The sequence below is a fragment of the Mytilus californianus genome, unplaced genomic scaffold, assembly GCF_021869535.1.
Source record: "Mytilus californianus isolate M0D057914Y unplaced genomic scaffold, xbMytCali1.0.p SCAF_15, whole genome shotgun sequence".
Taxonomy (NCBI): domain Eukaryota; kingdom Metazoa; phylum Mollusca; class Bivalvia; order Mytilida; family Mytilidae; genus Mytilus; species Mytilus californianus.
The window spans coordinates 27777658-27799754 of NW_026262637.1; the positions used below are offsets into that span (position 1 = coordinate 27777658).

Here is a 22097-nt window from a genome sequence, read left to right on the forward strand (position 1 = left end):
GATACCCCACTAGTAATTAAAGTATAGGGGATACCCCACTAGTAATTAAAGTATAGGGGATACCCCACTAATAATTAAAAGTTGAGGGGATACTCCACTAGTAATTAAAAGTATAGGGGATACCCCACTAGTAATTAAAAGTAAAGGGGATACCCCACTAGTAATTAAAGTATAGGGGATACCCCACTAATAATTAAAAGTTTAGGGGATACTCCACTAGTAATTAAAAGTATAGGGGATACCCCACTAGTAATTAAAAGTAAAGGGGATACCCCACTAGTAATTAAAAGTATAGGGGATATCCCACTAGTAATTAAAGTATAGGGGATACCCCACTAGTAATTAAAAGTATAGGGGATACCCCACTAGTAATTAAAAGTAAAGGGGATACCCCACTAGTAATTAAAAGTATAGGGGATACCCCACTAGTAATTAAAGTATAGGGGATACCCCACTAGTAATTAAAGTATAGGGGATACCCACTAGTAATCAAAATTAAAGGGGATACCCACTAGTAATTAAAGTCATCAGAAAAAGGAAGTAGGTGTCTGACAAATTCGAAAACACTCATTCGAGTGGGGGTATATTAATTACAATTAAATCCATCATGTCTTACAATCTAGAATCATTTTTTTCCAAATTAATACAATTTACTACAAGATGCCCAATAATGCACGAAGTTTTCATATAAATAAAAAGACATGTTTTGCATGTACCAATGAAGAACATCCAAGTTAGTTCAAAAGGAAATATAATTTCCTCATACTGATTAGACATAAAGAATAATTTAACCATTGGATACTTTCATTCTTCATCATTACACAATGTAAAATTCATGTGTGTTATGTTACTTAGTGATACACAATGCTTTTATATGATTTGGAATCAAATATTCATCAATTTTTAAAATTTCATGTATTCACCTTTGCATAATACAAAGAAAAATTATAGTATATGCACTCAAAATGTATTGAAAAGGGGTCCGGTAGCTCATAAAACAATGTCAAAATACTAAAAAATTAATGAAATGAATACAGAAACAGAACACCTTAAAGCATGTAATATTATTTTTCAAAATTTTAATTTGTTGTACATATTTTGAATCAATTTTCAAACAAATTGTATTAGTTTTCTGTCTGAATTAAACAAGAAATATTTTTTATTGGCAAACATCAAAAATAACGGAAGGACATGTGGTATGATTGGCAATGAGACAACTATTTACCAAATACCAAAGGACAAGGATGTAAAGATTGTCCGTTTTAAAAAAATACTTTTTTGAATTATCACACATTTCTCAGTGCGTAATCAGTTAATTAATAATTCCAAAAACTGTTTTACATAATCATCATTTCACTTACCGAAACTATATATCAATACAACACCTAATTCAAATTTGACATAATATTTTGTAAGTACTATTTGGTAGTTTTGATAAATATACTAAGCCAAAAAATAGATAGAATAAGAAGGAGAGTTTTTAGTAGACAAAATATTAGTACAATATTGTAGTCAATCTTTTTTCAAATACTAGCGGGAGTAATATTATCCACTATACCTGTAAGGTTTAGTTGATGGCTCAAGCAAACAAAGAATTCAATCCTTCAATGAAACACAAATTTTCAGTTGAACAAAACTATTTCTCAAAACCTAACACAAACACAAAAAAAAAAATAGAAATTCATATTAAATGTCATGAAAATTTCCTTTATATTAAATATACTCATTCTGTGTATGCAAAAATTAAATAGTAAAAGTTTTCAAATCATAATTCAACCATCAAAATTGGCAAATATAATTGACAATGGAAATTATTTTGTACTCAGAAGTGTACTTTACCATTTCATCAAAATGCATGACAGCTACTAATTCCATGTTCAAAATGTGAAATTCCGTCATTCAATGATTCCAAATATTGCATGTAAACAGTAAAATTAATTTACGTCACTGTATTTTAAACCCTTCTCAGCGTGTTATTTATTGACGGAAACCTCTCTATATATGTTGCATATTTCTATATGGGGAAACCAATAAAGGCAAATAATAGCACTAGATAAATAAAAAATAGATTACTATGTTAATTGATTAATTGACGCATTTAAAGTTTATTTTACTACCATCGTTAACGCAGTTATAATGTCAATTCCGACATAAGATACATACGATAAAGCCGAGAACTGGATGTTCACTATTTAGTCGTGAATGTTAGGATGAATGTTGATAAAGGTTATAGCGTAAATTTTCTCCTATATTGGTTTATCTGAATGTAAATTGCACAACTGAGAGTTCTTTTATCAAACTGGAATGAAAATTATGTAACAGATTTATTTTTCAATTTCCTTTTTATTCTGTAAGAGCAAGGGAAATTTTACAAAAGGTCATCAGTCCTTAAATGACACGAGAGAATCTTTAATCAATACCAGAGCTGTGTTTAGAACTTTATAAGGTCTCTGTCTTATAAGTTTAATACAAATAAATCATTATATTTGTAGGTATTTGTCTTAATATACAACTATTTCAAGATTTTATGAAATAAAACAAACCCGATTTATGATTTATCCCCCTACTTTCAATTGCAAAGTGCTTGTACCTGAGTCAGGACTTCAAACAGTAGATCACAAATTGTACTATAATTATCTTTGGAATGGATTTTGCCATTAATGACCAGTATGTATGAACATTGATTTTTTACCTAGCAATACACATTAGAAATGAGTACATTTGTTTAATCCCTGTATTTTTCAGTGAAAAAAATGCACAGTGATGAAATCTAATTACTGTGGATTCATTTATTTTCGTGGATTGAGGAAAAATTGTTTTTGCATGGATATTTGATTTTGTGGTTTTGCCAAAATCTGCATTCAAGCCTTGAGAAAATTTGCACTTTGTTGAATATTTAAATTCGTGTTTCACCTATACGAAATCTAAAAAAATTGGTATCCCACGAATAATACATCCACAGTATTTAATGAAAAATACAAAATATATATATTTTTTTCAATGAATCAAACATGACAAAAGAGGGAAGTCAAAATTAATGTCACAATGACACACTTTTTCACCCTTAATATACAACTATGGCTATTGCCCTTACCAAAATTCCTTTCCTTTCATTTGTTCTATGTATTTAAAATCCATCCTAGGAGTATTAAAATTGTAATCACTTCAAACTAGTTAAAGGACATGCAAATATCTTGTATGGTTAAAAATTTAACTAATTGGTAGAGTTACAGAAAGAAATCAAAATGTTTTGAGATATTTATTGGAAGCAAATTTAATCATGTTATATTTTTTTAATATAAACAATATCTTATATACTCTATATGTAATTTTTAAGATCAAAATTAGAAATTAAAGAAAGTACACCATTAAGTTCTAGTAAAATAAGTGACCTGTCAGATATCTATCTGTAAACAAACCTTGACAGTCTTGTGTCTATTTAGTTCCATGACTATCTATCTCGGTGCTACACTAATAACTGAACTTATAAGGTCAGAAAACTACGATACATACAATATTCACTTCAATGATTTTGTGTCCTTACTGGGTAATGGCTTTATACCTCAACAATAGGAAACATTTAATAATTATTAAGAATTTGTGTAAATAATATCAAACCTTACATTCTATTATTATTCAATTTATATGAAATAGACCACAGAACAGCTGATAGGGAAAATAGAAATTTGTTGATAACTTGGTTAATATATATACAAGTGACAACTTCAGTATTCAAGTACCCCGGTAGTGATATAATTCAATGGAAAGTGGAAACTAAATGTAAACAATTCTTTTGAAGTAGATCACTCTTCATTCAATGTTTATAGATAGATGACTGTCGGGACTTCAACATAATATTGTTCATACCCCAATCGTTTGAAGTAGATTTCTGTCTTAATTAATTTAATGGTAAATTGAAGACTGCAATGACTTCAACACAATTTGTATTGTTGGGTTATTGTCTCATTGATGAACAACTAAGATTTAATATTATTCATAAAAAGTGATAACAGATATTACTGAAAATATGAAATTTCTTTTTAAAAACTCTTTTTTTTAAAACTCAACTGAAACAAGTAAACTGCGAGCTACTGCTCACTGATGATACCCCTGCCCCCCAGGAATCTGAAAATGCATCACACGGTATAGCTGACTTATATAAACCCTGAAACCAAATTTCAGAAATCCTTATGAAGTAGTTCATGAGAAAGATGCGACGAAAAATATTCATGGGACGGATGGACGGATGGACAGAGGTATAACAGTATAACCCCCACTTTTTTAAAGCGGGGTATAATTAATTGCAAATTACTATCTGAACTTGAATGTAAGTCTTCAATGCACAGAATTGTCCTATTAGGGAATCATAGGTTTTATTGACCATGAGATAATAATGACCAGCAACATTGCAGGGAAATAACACTTTACTATCAACTGGGTAAAGAATTATGCCTGATTCAGTCTTCATTCAAGTAGAATTTTAAAATTTTAACCTGAAATTTAATGATAGAGACAATTCCCATATTTAGATTTCATAGGTCTATTTAATCCCTGTCCCACCTTATAAACTTAAAGTCATGAACTTACAGCAACAAAATACATAATTTCACAAAATATTTATAACATTAAACCTTCCTTTTGGCAACTAACTTCAACTTGCCAAAAAACAAATGAACATATGACTATTTAAAAGTTGTGTTATTTTTTTCGAAAATAGTATTGTCATATGTAAGATAGTGATATTACCTCAAAAACCTCAGATAACTAGAAAAAAAGTGCTGAATGTATATTTTTCTTTACATTTTCCAAGACTGCACACCTTTTGTATTCTAACAAAGCCATCAATGCTTCTTTAAACTTACAATCAGTACATAAAAAGCATGTATCTATCACACAAACAAATTTACATTCCACTGATTTCACTTCAACACTTCGCTGGTGTTAATTTACTATCTGAATCTCGCAGGAATAAAAATGCTTTAAATCTAATCAACTCTATAATGCAATTAAACTGCAAATAAAGCCATTTCTGTAGCTTCTCCTGACGGAGCTCAGCTTGTTTAATGGGAAAATTTCTACTCCACTTCGCACACAATTTCATATGATCAATATTAAATTTAAAGCTCCAATTAATCATAACTAATTAATTAATAAGAAAAATTCAATTAGACTTAAGTTAAATTAAAGATCCTAGGTTCAAAATGTGAATATTACTTTAATAATTAAATTGAATAATTACCTCGTTGAAATAATACCTCATTTTAAAAATTCCATCAAACTGCTTACATTCAATGTGGCTTCTGATATTGGTTCATTCATTCATTCATTAATTCCCACACAGAAAGTTAAATTAGAATAATCCTTTACTTTCTTTTACCTGTAAACACCTGAGAGTTTGTTATTGAATCTATTGATCTCTCGTCAATATACAACAGCAAGAAGTTATCCTTAAGGTAACATGATTGTTTTTATATAGCATTCAATCAACAGGTGGTGTGCTGTATAGTGATATAAACTCTGAAAATTAGGAGAAAATCTAAATATTATTATTCATATCAGATGCTTTTCTGTCTGATGGGGTATACGTATCAAGGTAGCCAGGGGAGGGAGCTGACCCATTTCCTTTATCATCAGTTAAAGTCCCCTTCACTTGCTTTATTGTTTTTTCCATTTAAGGATTCTGTAAGATGGAGTATCCGTAGACAACTATTACTCCTGAAAATGAATCTAAATGAACATAAATACATGTGTATGTTTAAACAAAGGATGAATATGTTGGTTGATTAGACACAATGCCCTGCCTGCACTATCACATTTCCAAGTTCAGTGAACGGCAAAACCTAATGGCTCCAACATTGTCAAACAGACCTGTGACCTTTGGCGGGGGGGGGGGGGGGGGGGGAGGACTTTGCAACCCTGCGACCTGACATCTCATTGAAAAGGAACTATGACCTTTAAAAATCTTGTGAAATTTGATTAAAAGTGATATAGTGACCTGAGGAAATTTGAAACGTGACCTTGTGATCAAATGGGGTACCTTACTGGAGCCCAATTTGGCATATGTTTCAAAACATTCACATTTAAATGAACATGTGTAGGTTGCATGTGTAAGTTTCAGGTTGATACTGAACCATAACTTCATGGTATTTAACTACTTTGATCAAAAATTGAACTAATACAGAACTGATGAACAGATAAACAGAAGAACAGGATGCCCAGACTGGAAAACTTAATGCTCTCCTATATACTATGTTAAACAAGTCAATTATTTTAGAAACAATAACCTATCAATCTTAAATAGAATTCTTAGCACAGTAATTCCAGAAATAGCAATTTAGAGTCCAAACTACTGAACCTTTTTACCAAATTTGAGGGTCTGGTTGGATGGTTAAATTCCTTCATTTCTTTTTTTTTTTAATTTTAACACACCATTATCCTCTATTCTTTTTGTTTGAATTATTTTTCTCTATTCTGTATTTCTATTGCCCTTCTTTCTGCGCTTTTTGCTCATTATTCTTAATTCTGTAAAATCCATCCAGAGTCCAGACCCTCATATTTATAAGTATTCTATACATGTGAACTTTTTTATTATTTTATTTTGCTTTATCTCAGTATTATATTTACATATACCAAGTGTTTGATATTCCTATGCAGGTCATAGTGCTCTAGTTGCATACCAGTTTTCATAAAAATCTAGGAAATTGCCTACTGACATTGTTATCTTGTATTTGTTTGCATAGGAAAACTCATTGGCATATAATTATATATTCAATATAGTATATATATATGGATGTTAAGCAACCAACAATCAATCAATCAATCAATATAGTATACAGAATATACACAATGACAGAAACAAAGAACATATTTTGTCCTTGCTGAGACAAGATAGAACTAGAACTTACCAAACTATCATCAATGTATGACAATATTTGAACAAACCATTAATTAACACTATAATGTTATATTAAACAGATGTAAATGGCGATATTAATTTGTCTACTAGTATATTAATGTCCCTATTTTTCCCCCATCCTTCTTTAGAAAAAATTTCAAAGTACCATAAAGATTAGCTGTCGTAATAAATAATGATAACGATAATTTTCTTGAATTTAATTATACCATGTACATAAGTTTTGTCATGATTTCTAATAAATATAATATTTTTATTGAACTTACAGAGAAAAATGCTATATAAGTTCAGATTACCAATATAAAAATAAAAAGACGTGGTATGATTGCGATTGAGACAACTCTCCACCAGAGACCAAATCTGTATGATTTCAAATGAAACAATTATTAACCAGAGACCAAATGACATAGAAGTTAACAACTATAGGTCACTTTACTGCCTTCAACAATGAGAAAAACCCTTCCCACATAGTAAGCTATAAAAGTCCTCTAAATGACAAATGTAAAACATTTCAAACGAGAAAGCTAATGGCCTGATGTATGTACAAAACAATTAACTAAAAACAAATATGAAATACAGCTACAAACAACAACCACTGAATTACAGGAACATACAGAATGTGGCAGCGTTAAACATGTTTGTGGACGAGCTGGGGGCTCAACCCTCCCCTTAACCTGGGACAGTGGTGTAACAGTACAACATAAGAACAAACTGTACAAATCAGTATACTATCATGATTTTTAAGATATAAAACACTATATGACCTATGTTGACATATGCAACACAGCAATTGTTAACTCCAAGTCAAAATTAGGATTTATTTAAAGTAAAGTTTTTTGAATAATTAATAGAAGACACAATTCTTCTGGTTATTTAAAAATAGAGAATTGGTTAAATCTATATTCATTTCAGATATATATATGTATGTCAAATTTTTCCATTTTCTATCTGCATTGTTTAACTGACTGTCTAATAAACAAAGAAAAATTACAAATTAAAAGCAGAATTTTGCAAAAAAAATGGATGCATCTGGGGAATAATTTACAAATATAAAAGTAGAATGTGTCTGAGGACACAAATACCCCCCTTCAAGCTTTACAATTTTCCAAGTTAAAAAGGGGCATAACTCTAGAACAGTCACTAAAGTAACTCACAACCCAAATTCAGACTCTGACTGCGTGTTGTGGTTCTTACCATTGTGTATGAGTTTTATAAAATTTGGATGAGTAAACCTTAAGTAAGAGTGCGGAAATGAAAACCTTTTTCAAGTTATAATGGGGCATAACTCTAGAACATTTAAAGTGACTCACTGCTCAAATTTGAACTGAGTGCGAGTTTTGGTTCTTAGCATTATGTATGAGTGGATGAGGATAACTTAAGTTAAAGTGCGGAAACAAAAATGGGACGGAGAGAAAGACGGACAGACAGACTGATGGATGGTCAAGGGTAACACTTAATGCCCATTGCCTATGGAGGGGGCATAAAAAACCATGCCAATTTTTATCAATTTATCCTGGGACTAATATAGAATGTATTAGTCCGAGATTTATCTAACAAGATGTTAATTTTTTTAATTAAAATTGGTGAAATGTGCATCAATATAAATGGTAGCTGGAAGGTTTTCAAGAATTCCAAAACAATTCTAAAATATTCCATTATTCCAAAAAATATCAATAACATTTATCATTAATTCATAACAAATTTCTAAAAGTTGAATTGTCCCTTAAAAATATGTCAATCACGTTATGCAACATAATAATTATTTGACAATAAAAGAAATTATTACATAATTGTTTAAAAAATCCTAAATTTAATCTTTTAAATGCATAATCCTAAAAAAAGATTGAATAAAATCAATTAAATCTTGTGTGGGATAGAAGTTTAAAGCATTAAATAAAGTCAAGGTTGAAAGACTTAATTTGCTCTCATGAAATTGCACTGTGCAGTCTTCCAGGTTACACGGCTGGCATTAAAAAATAAGTACACAGTGACATCCCATTTTATTAAGGTAAAAGGACTAAGTTTATCAAAGTCAACTTGTGTTCAATGTGCTTTTGAAGACATTTTAGTCAATGATGTATAAAAACATGTGTTAAAACAAAAGAGGGTTTATAGTAGGCAAATAAATCCAATTTTGTTTAATGTCCAGTGGAAAATAGTTCATGCATGTTAAGTACGAGAGAGAGTTGGAAACTTGGAACCTATTTTCTATTTAAAAAAATCATGAATAACACAAAAAAGTTACTCTTTTGGAAAAGAATAATATAATAAATCCTTATTCCATAACTACATACTGAAAATAAGTCAATATCCATTGCAAAAGTGTTGACAAGAGCATTGAAGTATGACAAATAAATAACAAGAAGTTAAAAAAATGTCTTGTAAAGTATAACCCACTGGTTTAATTGGACAATGAAAGGTACAAACAAATGTATCTTTAAACCTGGAACTTCTACAACTGAGAAGTTTCAAGTACAGTCAAACAAAAATTCATGACATTCATAAATAGTCTGTTCAGTTTGTCTGTCCAATATGTTCCTGCATTTTGTTTACAGAAATGAAGTCAAATGATCGGACTTAACGAAGGGACCAACAAAGGTCAGTATGATGGAAATTGCTAAAAAGTCAGTTGATAAAAGCCTTAATGTTGTACTCAGATGTAAATGACTATATACTTGTACTTAATCTATATTGTATGTTGACCACACTTAATTATCAACCTATTCATTTAAAAAAATAATAATTTGTTTTGATGTCATTTATGTAACCTTATTGTGCTTGCCCTGGTAACAATCTAGTTCAAAAAATATATCAGAGCTTAGGTCATTTCAAAAAGGTTCATGCCTTAAAACTGATCTAATTAGTTTGTTACCCCATGCTTAGTCATGTAACATTACTATAATGTTCTATCATGAATTATTAACAACTTTTGACTCCTTTCTTATAACAAACATCAATCCACTCCCATTCTTAAGTGCTGACAGCTAAACTATCTTCCTTCTCTTTGTATAAATAATGCTTGTTACCGATAACTTATCAAACTAAACACACCAGCTAATCAACGGAAATTAAACACCTGTAAAATGGTTCGCATTTAGACAAAACAATATAGGTGAAGCTATTATTTATCGGACACCTCTGTGTTTCTCGCCATTGTGGTCCATAGTGTGGGGGCATTCAACTTGTTTAAGATAACCTACTGTATTGAAATTGATGATAATATTTGTACTTTACTGTAACACGTCGGTTGCAAATATAGACATTATGCCATTATTTCCCCATTACTGGTACATACTGCTTCAAAAAATAAAAAAGAAAAATTGGTGAGGTTAATTTGTATAATTTGTGGCGATAAATCAGTGTGGTCAAGTTGTATTATTTGAGGAGATAAATCAGTGCGGTCAAGTTGTATTATTTGAGGAGATAAATCAGTATGGTCAAGTTGCATGATTTGTGATACTATATTACACTATGGTCATTTCCTTGGTCATGTGGTCAACAAAGACAGATACATCAATTTGTCTAAATATTAATTTGCATCAGTGACTATATATACTGCATCAAAAAATGTAATTCATGTCGGCAACAAGTGACGATACTTGTACAAAAAATTCACAAGATGTTTTATGAAAATATGTTTACAAGATTACCCTTTCATAATGTACCATCTAAAACAGAGATGAAGCTGTTGAAGATATTCTGTTGAAATGGAAACTTATGATCCATTTATGACCTTGCTGTAATACTAGACAAAGAGGACCAATTTTATCTGTAAGGAATAATGTAAAAAGAGGGTCTAATCTTACTTCAAAGAATGAATGAGTGGGCTTTTTAAATCACTGCTAAGTCCATCTATCACTTGACAGAAATAAAACATGATCTCTGACATATGATTTAAAGTCTTTCATACCATTGTCTTCTCAAGAATATATAATACTATAGATCTTGAAGATAAAGAATCTAACCAAATGATTTTATGGTCAGTAATGAATTTAGGTGATAACAATATTGCATTTGAAGATTTGCAAGCATCAATTGGCAATTTGAGGGTTACTAGCGACACTGTCAATAGATATTTGCAACCATCAAATCAAAAATTTGTGTTGGGGTTTGAAGAAACGCTGCATCTCGCCTGCTATTGCTGCTGTCAGACTTAAACAAGTAATTTTGTCTGTAAAAAGTGAGTCCTTTTAGTAGTAAAATATTTTTTTTTTCTAAATTAAACTTTTTCTTCAGATGCTATTTCTTCCAATTTACCTAAATTCCATGAAGGTTTGAAATTTTTGATGGTCGGAAAACTTGGAACATTAGACTGTATCTAAATAACGTTCGGAAAACTTGGAACATTAGACTGTATCTAAATAACTGTAAAAAAACTAAGTCCATTTATCAGTAAAAAAACAGAAAAACGAAAATAAATATTTTCAAGTTTTGCCCTGCATGATAGTTTCTTTTGGCCATACACAAGCTTCTGTCCAAATTCTTAAAAATTCCATGAAGGATTGGTAAAGTTATTGATGTCTAAAAAACCTTTACCACAGGCTAATCGAACCTTCAGCATAATGAACATTACAAAAAATGTTGCATTAAAATGTAAATTGTCTATCAATCTCTGAATGACTGGGGAAAAACTGTATTTTGATACCTGAATTAAATCTAGTCTAATTTCATAGCAAGTAACTTCCTGCCGCCCTAATCATCTTATTCAAATAGCAATAGACATTTCATGTCATGGAAAGACAGAAGGAGAAAATGATCAACTTGTTGATTACTATTTGGTAAGAATGAATGGCAGGACAGTTTACTCAGCATGGCTACTGACCATGAAGGTATTAACTGCCTGGTCAGTCACCCACCATTCATAAAGAGGCAGCTATATTTATCACATCATCTTTTGTTATCTAGATCATATACTGATGAATATCTAGTATGAGGTTAAAAATAGCTATCAACAAGTTCTAATAGCTTAGATATAAAAAAATGCAGTCATTTTATTCTTATTATACAAAGGAAGCAATCAACATTTTCCTTTCCTCAATGCCTTAATAAGTGGCATTAAGCAACCATCAATGGATCATTTTCCTTTCATTTATGTGCTAGTTCAGAAATAAATATTTAAAAAGAGAGCTAGCTAGTACTTGTAGAAGTGGTACTTTTGCCTTGCAAAAGATCTGAGATAATTTAAAAAAAAATATTAATTACTGATGATTTGAAAGTAAGAGACTGAGTTAACAGAATAATTCAGAAATGGGCTAGATAACTTTACTTTAAAAGATCCAATCAACTTTTAGTACATTAAAAATTAAATTAAAAAAAAAAAATAAAAAGCCTTTCTGTCACTAAGGCCTGTTTACAACACCAAGTTCAAACAACAGGAAGCCATGAAAATTGTACTGTTTGGGTATAAGTCTAACCATTCTGTTTCAATATAAATTTGATTAATATATATCTTTCAAGAAAATCAAGCCAACTTATGTACATCCTACCTAAAATTTCTGATCTTTCAAGAAAATCAAGCCAACTTAATTTTCCTACCTAAAATTTCTGACCATTTAAAGAAAATAGTTCAAGCGCTGTCTATGTTTTAGCCAAGTCAACAGTATTTTCAGAAGTATGTTCCCTAACAAAAATTCCTGACTCCTGTTTACTGATGACTGTTAGATTATTTTTTATGCATCTTACAAAGCACAATGGGTGTACCTCTTTTAACATTAGTTTTACTGTCAGATAGATCAGTCCAGGGCTGATCCAATTTCTAGACCACAGTCAACCCTTAGGGGCAGAGATCTTCAATTTGTCCTATATATATGCATATTTACACCATAAATTCATAATTGCATCTTTCTACTGTTTATTAAGCTATTAATATCAAAAGTTTTTTGTTGAGTCAATATAATGTTAACTTATATCCAATAATATAGTGAAACCAAAACAAAATGTATAGAAATATTGCATCAAGACAAGAAAAATTTCCTCATACCATGCCCTAGAAATTCAAATAACTACTGGTATATCAAACATGATTCTAAGTCTTTTGATCTCTTCCTTTTTTGTCTAACGGTTCATTACATCAATTAAACGTTCAGAATTTTTCTTAGATTTAAATATAAAGAGATATTGAATAAACATCAATACGACAGCAGATTGTAAACTTAAAATGTTATTTTATTCATTGATATGCAGGTTTTTATATATATCATAATAGCTGTTACATTTACGCTTGTTGTATACTGTTTGTTACCAGCACAATATCAATCACTTCTCATTCTCTTCAATTTTCTTTAACTATCAATTTAACAGAATATGAATTTTAACAAAACATTTCTACTTGACATATCTGATGTTGGTATCAATACAATATACTTAAAAAATATTAATCATTTTCCTATGGAATCTTATTCAATATTTGCATTTACAAAATTACATGGTGATTGAAGTAAACATAAAATTATTTTAAAGCCTGCTATTCTATTCAATTTTTTCTCTCATTCACACCAATTTTCTTTTAATATATATATTTATACTTGAATTCAATTTGACAATATTACAAAATGCAAATAAATGGCTTAACATATAAAGGTCAAATAACAAAAATCCTTACCGTGAATATATTTCATTCAAAGCTCAAAGAAAATCATGGAACGATTAAGTTCTCCAGCCACTCGATAAATCGTCATTGTACTAATAGAAGAGGAAAGAAAAACCTAATCATACAATGCACAAATGTCAAATTAGTAAATCCTGATTGCTACAAACATCCCAGGGCAATGTATTGTATTAAACATTCATATAAGAAAGATCAGAAGACCACTTTTCTTCTCACCTTTTTCACCACCTGGGAATCATAAATGGACATAGCTAGTTGCTTGAAATGGTTTTAAAATCAAACAATATTACATGAAGATGACTGTGAAAAGAAATCAATGCCTACAGATTTGGTATAAGAATTTTCTCTATAAGAATTTGTAGTATAATTACAATTCTGTATTGACTCTTGAGGCTTTAACGTGTTGTGATAGGCAAACAGCAAATTGATTGTCAAGCGAGTCTTTCAAAAGGAGAAGAAAATGCCATATTATTTTGTAAAACATCAAATATAGCAAGTTCTAAAGCATGTAATAGAAAATTTTAAAAATGTTGTTATATTGATTTTCTTTTTTGACAAACTTTCTATCATAATAAGGATCTTAAAAAGAATATATGCAAATAAAACCACTAAGCATACAATTGCTTTCTCTAAATTACATTGTATTCTAATCAAATTTTTAATTTTCGTAAATATTTTGACCCCTTTTTGATGATACTTGAGGTATAACCAAACTGTCAACTGAATTTATTTCTGTAGTTTTAGGGTTACAGGCATGAACATTTAGGGACGGGAGGGAGGCAGGAAAAACAATTATATTTTTTGCCTAAATAATGTATACCCACACTCTTGCTTTTGAGTAAAGGGACATATATTTATGTATACTAAAACAATGTAGAAACAGACAAAAGAAAGTAGTTCAGAAAATGGTTTAATAACTTACATACAAAATATTAAGGATTTTCGCTACTCTGTTTCAAAATAACAAGCTTTTTTAAAGACTGTTATACATTGATAGTATATAAATAAAGGAACTAAAAAAGCAGAAAAAAATGAATGGTATGTGTGCTTGTTTTCGAGATATAAGCCATTGAAAATTTGGCAGGAACTGTTTCTCTCTAGATTTTTCATATATTTAACATTGGCACCTTTTTTCTTTCAAAAACTATGAAAAAATAACAAGGATTATATAAGATTTTCAAAAATGGCTTTTTAAATAATATATAATAAAATTATGAAAAGAAAAGTAAGGGTTAGGGTTAGGGGGCAAAACTTTTATTGTCACTAACATTGATAAAACTAGAGGATTCTGGATATCTGACAAAAAGTCAAAAACAAGAGTAGCGAGACATCCTTAAATCTCTGTATAAAATATAAAGAAGCCTTGACTTGGAAGTTACTGAGAAAAAGATCATATCTTGGCTTAAAAGTTTCAATCCTTAACTATAAAGACCATCTCAACTAATTTGATCAGTAAAAAACACGATTCTCTTGTCTTGAATGTTGGAATGATTGTACTTAAATCCTTTAAAGACTATTTATAATTTCTTAAGAAGGTCACCAATCCTTCTCATCAAATTTAGACTCGTGCACTGAGACTTCCTTTTACAGTTTAATTTGTTTTTTATAATGCAAAGTTCATATTACAGACTAAGTACAATCTGACATTGAAGTATTGTTCCAGTTCAATCCAAAATATCTTTGATAAATATACCTTATCTAATCTTCACATGTCAAACTTAATATCTGACAAACATAATATATACTACCAAGTGCCAGGTTTAACCATATGTAGTTTAATATTCTATTCATACTAAATAAAGCTTTGAAAACGTAGTTAAAAAAACTTACAATATTAATTTCAAGTATATATGACACTACTCATAATAAGCAAGAATTTCACAAGCTAAAAAAGCCTATACATTTTTAAAGCAGTCACTGAACCATGAAATTAAGGTCAAGGACAATGGACGTCTGCAATATAAAGCTTTATGCAAAAGGCTTTTGCTTTTTAGCATCCCTGTGTCTCACATTCTTCAACTTTTGTTGCAGACAGAGACTTAAAATAATGGGTTAAAATTGAGGTTTTTTTTACTAATTTATAGATCATTTTTGCTGATTATTTTAGTTTTTTACAGTTTCTTTTAATCTATAATAGTTTTCAAGATGATAAAATAAAACAGTAAATTTTGCTAACAAGAGTGCACATGCTGAAATGTCTCGCCTTCTTTACTAACCATTGATATTATGTTGATAGTCCTAAATATAAAGCTTTACTACAACTATCACATAAACTTAACATGATCCAAGAAAATGAGGTCAAGGTCATTTAAACCAAACGAGAAATACATGTACACCTTACAATCATTCAATACACTAAATATAGTTGACCTATTGCTTATATAGTTTCTAAGAAACAGACTTAAACCAAGAAAACTAAACATTGACCAATGAACCATGAAAATGAGTTCAAGGTCAGATTAACCATGCCAGGCAGACATGTACAGCTTACAATCCTTCCATACAACAAATATAGTTGACCTATTACTTATAGTTTAAGAAAAACAGACCAAAACACAAAAACTTAACACTGAGCAATGAACCGTGAAAATGAGGTTAAGGTCAAATAAAACCTGTGAGACTGACATAAAATATTTCGATACACCAAATATAGTTGACCTATTGCATATAGTATTAGAAAAAAGACCAAAACTCAAAAACTTAACTTTGACCACTAAACCATGAAAATGAGGTCAAGGTCAGATGACACCTGCCAAAAGGACATGTACACCTTACAATCATTCCATACACCAAATATAGTAGACCTATTGCATACAGCATAAGAAAAACAGACCAAACACAAAAACTTAACTATAACCACTGAACCATGAAAATGAGGTCAAGGTCAGATGACACCTGCCAGTTGGACATGTACACCTTACAATCCTTCCATAGACCAAATATACTAGACCTATTGCTTATAGCATCCGAGATATGGACTTGGCCACCAAAACTTAACCTTGTTCACTGATCCATGAAATGAGGTCGAGGTCAAGTAAAAACTGTCTGACAGGCATGAGGGCCTTGCAAGGTACGCACATACCAAATATTGTTATCCTATTACTCATAATAAAAGAGAACTTAACATTACAAAAAATCTTAACTTTTTTTTCAAGTAGTGACTGAACCATGAAAATGAGGTCAAGGACAATGGATATGTGACAGACGGAAACTTCATAACATAAGGCATCTATATACAAAGTATGAAGCATCCAGGTCTTCCACCTTCTAAAATATAAAGCTTTTTAAGAAGTTAGTTAACGCTGCCGCCGGATCACTATCCCTATGTCGAGCTTTCTGCGACAAAAGTCGCAGGCTAGACAAAAATGAACATTTCAGAGACAATAACTCCAAAAAGAGTGTCCAAACATTCCGGAAAAGTTTGGTTATTATTAGACCCAGTAGTTTTAGAGGAGAAGATTTTTTATAAAGTTGAAGGTAATGGATAGATGACAGACATAAAGTGATGGTAATGGCTCAAATGTCCTGTTTGGCTTAAGGCAAGCTAAAAATCAATGAAAGTCAATCTAATTTTTTTGCTTTTTTGTTTTGTAACATTATGCGTCATCCATAATTTTTATGGGAAAATGTGTAAATTACAAATTACAGTGTCTTTTTATATAAAATTAGCAAAAGTTTCTGCACATTTCTTTCTTTGTAAATTATAAAATAAAAAGATTAAATATTTAAGTAACCAAGAATTAAATCATTTATAAACCATTTATCCATCAAAGCATTCTATCTTCATCTTTTTCTCATGGGAGAGAGATATATTTTGAGTATAGCTTGTGTTAGACATAAATAGACCAGTAATTATTTTATCTACCAATTATTGTCAAACTATTTTCCTCAGTATATATCAATGTTACTTACTGTGCTATAATTTGTAACTTGGGATACTGTAATGTTGGCTAGGTGTTCTTAGTCTACTACTGCTCTTGTTGTTTATAGTTTGACCCTGTCACATGTATTTGTAACTGTTCCCGACCAGGAATCTTGTCATTGGTAGTCTTGTGTCATATCTTAATCTCTTTTTGTTATTTAGAGATTTCGGTGTTGATGACAGATCATTATGTACTAATGTAGAACTTATCAAAAATTTTGGCAATGAAGAGGTTGCCTTATTTTACATACACCTGTCCTGTGTCTATTGTTGAGGACAATATGTTGGCATCTAGATGTTGATCAATTGTTTGTTGGGTTGCAGTCTAATTGATATACACCCCACATCTCCTTATATCTATATACAATATTTTTCACTTTATGACAAAACTATCGGGCATCACCTACTGCCTGAAAAAACCCAACAACAATTTTACGCAGTAATTAAAATAAGGATATTTTTTTAAACCATGAAATACTTTTCTTGCAACAGATCTGTTAAATTTCGATTTCTTCTAGACTAGAGCTATTTAAACAACTGTTGACTACAGAAGTCAGTTTTGCTCAAGTAAGCCAACAGCTTATGTTTCAGGTGACTTTACCATTGGATTTACCTGAGCAGTTCTATAACAACTGATAAATGTAGAATAGAAATGACCACTCTTATGACACTGTTCAGAAACCATATATATGTTCAACAGTGTAATGCAAGAGGTCACTTCTTCATTAATTCATAATTTAATTTTCTTTCATACAAATTGAACATTAATATAAAAATAACCTAATGCTGTTCAAATTGAAACTTTCAAGATAAAAATAAAAATAACCTATTAACCTAAGAAAGCTATTTATAATGATAATCAAAGATGTCTTATTGCAAAAGCTTTTTCGCAATTGTTACTTAGAAAATGTTTTACAAATAATCTAAAAAAAATATTCATTAAATATCTGTAACATGTTTTTTTTTCTATAAGAATGCTACATAAGCATACTTGACATACCTTGTAAGGTGATCGATACAAATTGTTAAGACCAACTGTTGTCTGAATTATTAATAATGGTAAGTTCAATTCTGGTACATGTATTCACCAAACTTATAAATTACTAAACACTTTCTGTTACAGCTACATTGATCACATGTTTGGCTTCAGAGAGCTCTTAGTATGTCTTGTGAAGTTCTATCTATTTTTAATTCAATTTCCTTTCAGTCAAAATTTCACCTTTTTATGTTTAAACAGTCCAAGTACCTTATGTATCTGTATTATATGTTAATTATAATGTACAGGAATTGGTGGACCTTCATTATTGAAGGCGTTTGTGGGTGAACCCTGTCTTTCATTAATGAAAAAGCCTATAACTCCCCAAGGGTGAAGTAAACCTGAAGTTGGAGGTTTTGGTACCATAAATCCGGTGGTTTACCACATCACATTCCCTGTTAATAATACAGTAAAGTACCTTTGCCATAAGTCACATAACATAGTATACCACATCCCATCCCTTATCAAAGAAATATTACAATAAAACCTGAATAAACTCATATCATCCAAAAGGTGTTATTAAGGGCTATGACTCCCCAAAAGAGAAGGAAATACATGTATACAGGATTTGGCAGTGTTTCAGCCTTTTATGAAACTTTGAATGCATTTAGAAACTCATTGAAAATTAACTGTACATTGAAAAAAATGATAAATGTAGTATTTATACTTCCAGAGATGCATCAATTAAAAAGTTGTGGACAGATCTTTAAATGTATAGAATTTACTTAAAAGATGGTGAAACATGTGATTATTCCCTTCAAACTTTTATATCTCAAAATACGACCCTTTACATATACTTCGCCTTACGGAAGTGAAATTTAATAGCCTATGCAATATTACAGCTGTAGGGTGTTTTATTTTAAAGGCATTTCCATACCACAATATATCTGACATCGACCTTCTACAACACTTAACTATTGATTATTAAGATACTAATCTTCTTGAGATAGTTAAATTTTCAAACTTTAAAATGAAATAGTATTTTAAAATTTAAAATCTAAACTATTGAGAGTGGATACCTATTGTTGTCGCTGTGGTAAAGGTGTTAGAATCTGTTTCACTCATGGTTTTAAGGAAAATGCTTAGTACAAAGTTTCGAATATATATACGTCAGGAAATTTATAGCAAACAATTAAATCACTAAATGTTTAATTAGTAGACTACACTGAAAGGACAGATGTACATGTAATATGATGTATGTAACTTTGCATTCAGCCAACTTTGATCCTATAATTATACTGGGTATCCCATTATTACAATATATCATTAAGTTTTTCAGTGCTTAAGGCATAAAATAACTTATTATTGGCCATTAATATTTAAAATGTAATTCATAATGTACATTTCTATCAGATTTTTGTACAACAGGTTGCAACAAATGGCAGATATATACAAAAAAAAAGATATGAATAGCTTGTAGCAATGATAATCAGGATCAAATCTATTATCATTTTCTATAACATATATATATTTATAATGATTTATCATCTGGGCTACGTACGTATTCATTTTGTATTATTGCAACAGATGATGAAATTTCTATATCACTGCAGTAATTTTTACAGATCTCTTTGTGGTATAAAAACACCAATCCATATACTTTATGTAAACTTGTTTTGTGTTTAGCCCTTTTCAGGCAATTTCACACCGATTTATATTAGATTTCTAATTTGTTCATTTGTTCATGTAAGAGAAGATCCAAATTTGACATACTAACAACAACATGTTTATATTAGTGTTATCCAACTACTTAGGAATGCTGCGAAAAATAAATTCCTCACCAATATATTGGTTTACAGTAAAGTACAGCTCTACTGAAAGTTCTCTGGGCATCTTCTTGCTATGGTACTTGACTCCTCCCCCCCCCCCTGATTTTTATATAAATTAATTTTCACCACAGGCAGACAGTCTTACAGACAAAGCATCGAAATATAATGGGCCTCAAAAGAAAGGTAAAGTTATCAGCAACAAAACCCCCTTGTTTCTTAAATTTCACAAAATTATAACAATTCATAGGATACTAACCCTTTAAAGGTTGATGTGTCTATATCATTAAAGCTCTATATTTATTTCATGGTATGTAGTAACCTTGCAAAGCCTACCAAACTCATTTCTGAGAAACAGTTTGTTCAGCGCAGATCAAGCCTAAACTATAGCCTTTCTGGGGAACTTGTATGATGAAAAGGTTCTGTTTTATGCTAAAATTTTATATCATTTTAAAAATATATCTTTAAATGCACGCTGCAAGCCTTTCCCAATTTTGCTATTTTTCATTCTGCACAACTGTATAGACCATTATAGACCTTAAAGTGTAAATGTGATAACATTGAAAGTCTTGACCTGTATTTAAAGCTTAATTGTCTGAGGCCTACAAAGGTCAGTGCTCCTAAAGGTTGTACTTGACCAAATCTGTACCTCTACTTTATGATTTCCATCTATGACTGTATAAGATAAAACTAAAATTATAAACAGGTAGTTATTTAAGAGGGACAGAGCCTTGACATCACATTATCTACATAGTCATACAATATGCACAGAGCAGTTTGCAAGTTTTCTTCAAAATAGATATGTTTTGTTTGATGTGTTTCAGACTTGCTGTATAGAACATTATTCACTTCAGCAAGGTTACTATGATTTTAGCTTGGACCTTATAAAGTCAAAGCATCTTAAGGGCAATATGTATTTAAAAATAAAGTTTTTGTATTGAAATAATTATAGTAATAGTATTAGAAAAGTCTTAACTGCTCAAGGAAAGGGTAAAACTGGAAAAACTCAATAAACTAAAAAGGTATATATATGCTCATCTTCACATAAGGATTTCACAATGTACCAAGATTCATGTAAGTACAATAAATCCTATACCTGTGTTTAAAAAAAAGGAAAGGGGGCAGGGGATAATAATAAAATCTTAATGCATGATAAAATTTCTTACCTGTTTTTCCGACAGAAACAAAATTATTCCAAGACAAAGAGTTGTCAAGTTTACTGTTAACCCATCAAATTTTTAATTCCCAACTGAAAAAAAAACATACATATTTATAAGTGTCATATTTCTTAACCCATCAAATTTTTACTTCCCATCTGAAAAATATATATATATATAGATATTTCTAATTAAGTTTTGTATTTCTTAACCCATTAAATTTTCAAAATAAACTAGGATATAAAAAACTTGATAAATTTAGATTATAAACATTAACCTGTTTTCTAATTAAGATAAAAACTGCAAAGTTGTCCGCTATAAATCATTATAATTATTTGAATGCTTACTTGTTCACTGGAAATGAATACACGTTAGGTCATACACGTAAACAATACCTATCATAACAACACATGCTATAATACTAACATAATAATAATAAATAGATAATAAATATGACATAGTTATTCTTCTTTTGTCACACTTTGTTATGCAAGATATATTAGTTAGGTTATAATTATTCACGCTGACAAGATCAAAGACATTTAAATTGAAAAGAAAAGTTTGAAATTGAAAATGAAGATATATATAATTATAGTTGAAATTTAACTATATACCTTAAGAATTTACAATTCTTTAGACCTATCTTACCCACTCAATTAAGTTTAATTTGAAGTCAATTGTTATGAGCATTGAATC

General features: G+C 30.2%; 1 protein-coding gene across 6 annotated transcripts in view; it reads right to left on the reverse strand.

The window, feature by feature from the left end:
* The window catches only part of LOC127725800 (arrestin domain-containing protein 17-like), a 54883-nt gene extending 33015 nt beyond the window's left edge, over positions 1 to 21868 (reverse strand). For 2 of the 6 annotated variants that reach the window (XR_007993181.1, XM_052233084.1), the window contains exon 1: positions 1840 to 1970. Coding sequence is in view for 3 of the 6 variants with exons in the window: in XM_052233084.1 (XP_052089044.1) it covers positions 1840 to 1899 (60 nt within the window). In the remaining 3 variants the exon portion in view is untranslated. The other 4 variants (XM_052233087.1, XM_052233088.1, XM_052233086.1 and 1 more) reach the window with 4 other exon arrangements.
* Between the last annotated feature and the right edge of the window lie 229 nt (positions 21869 to 22097).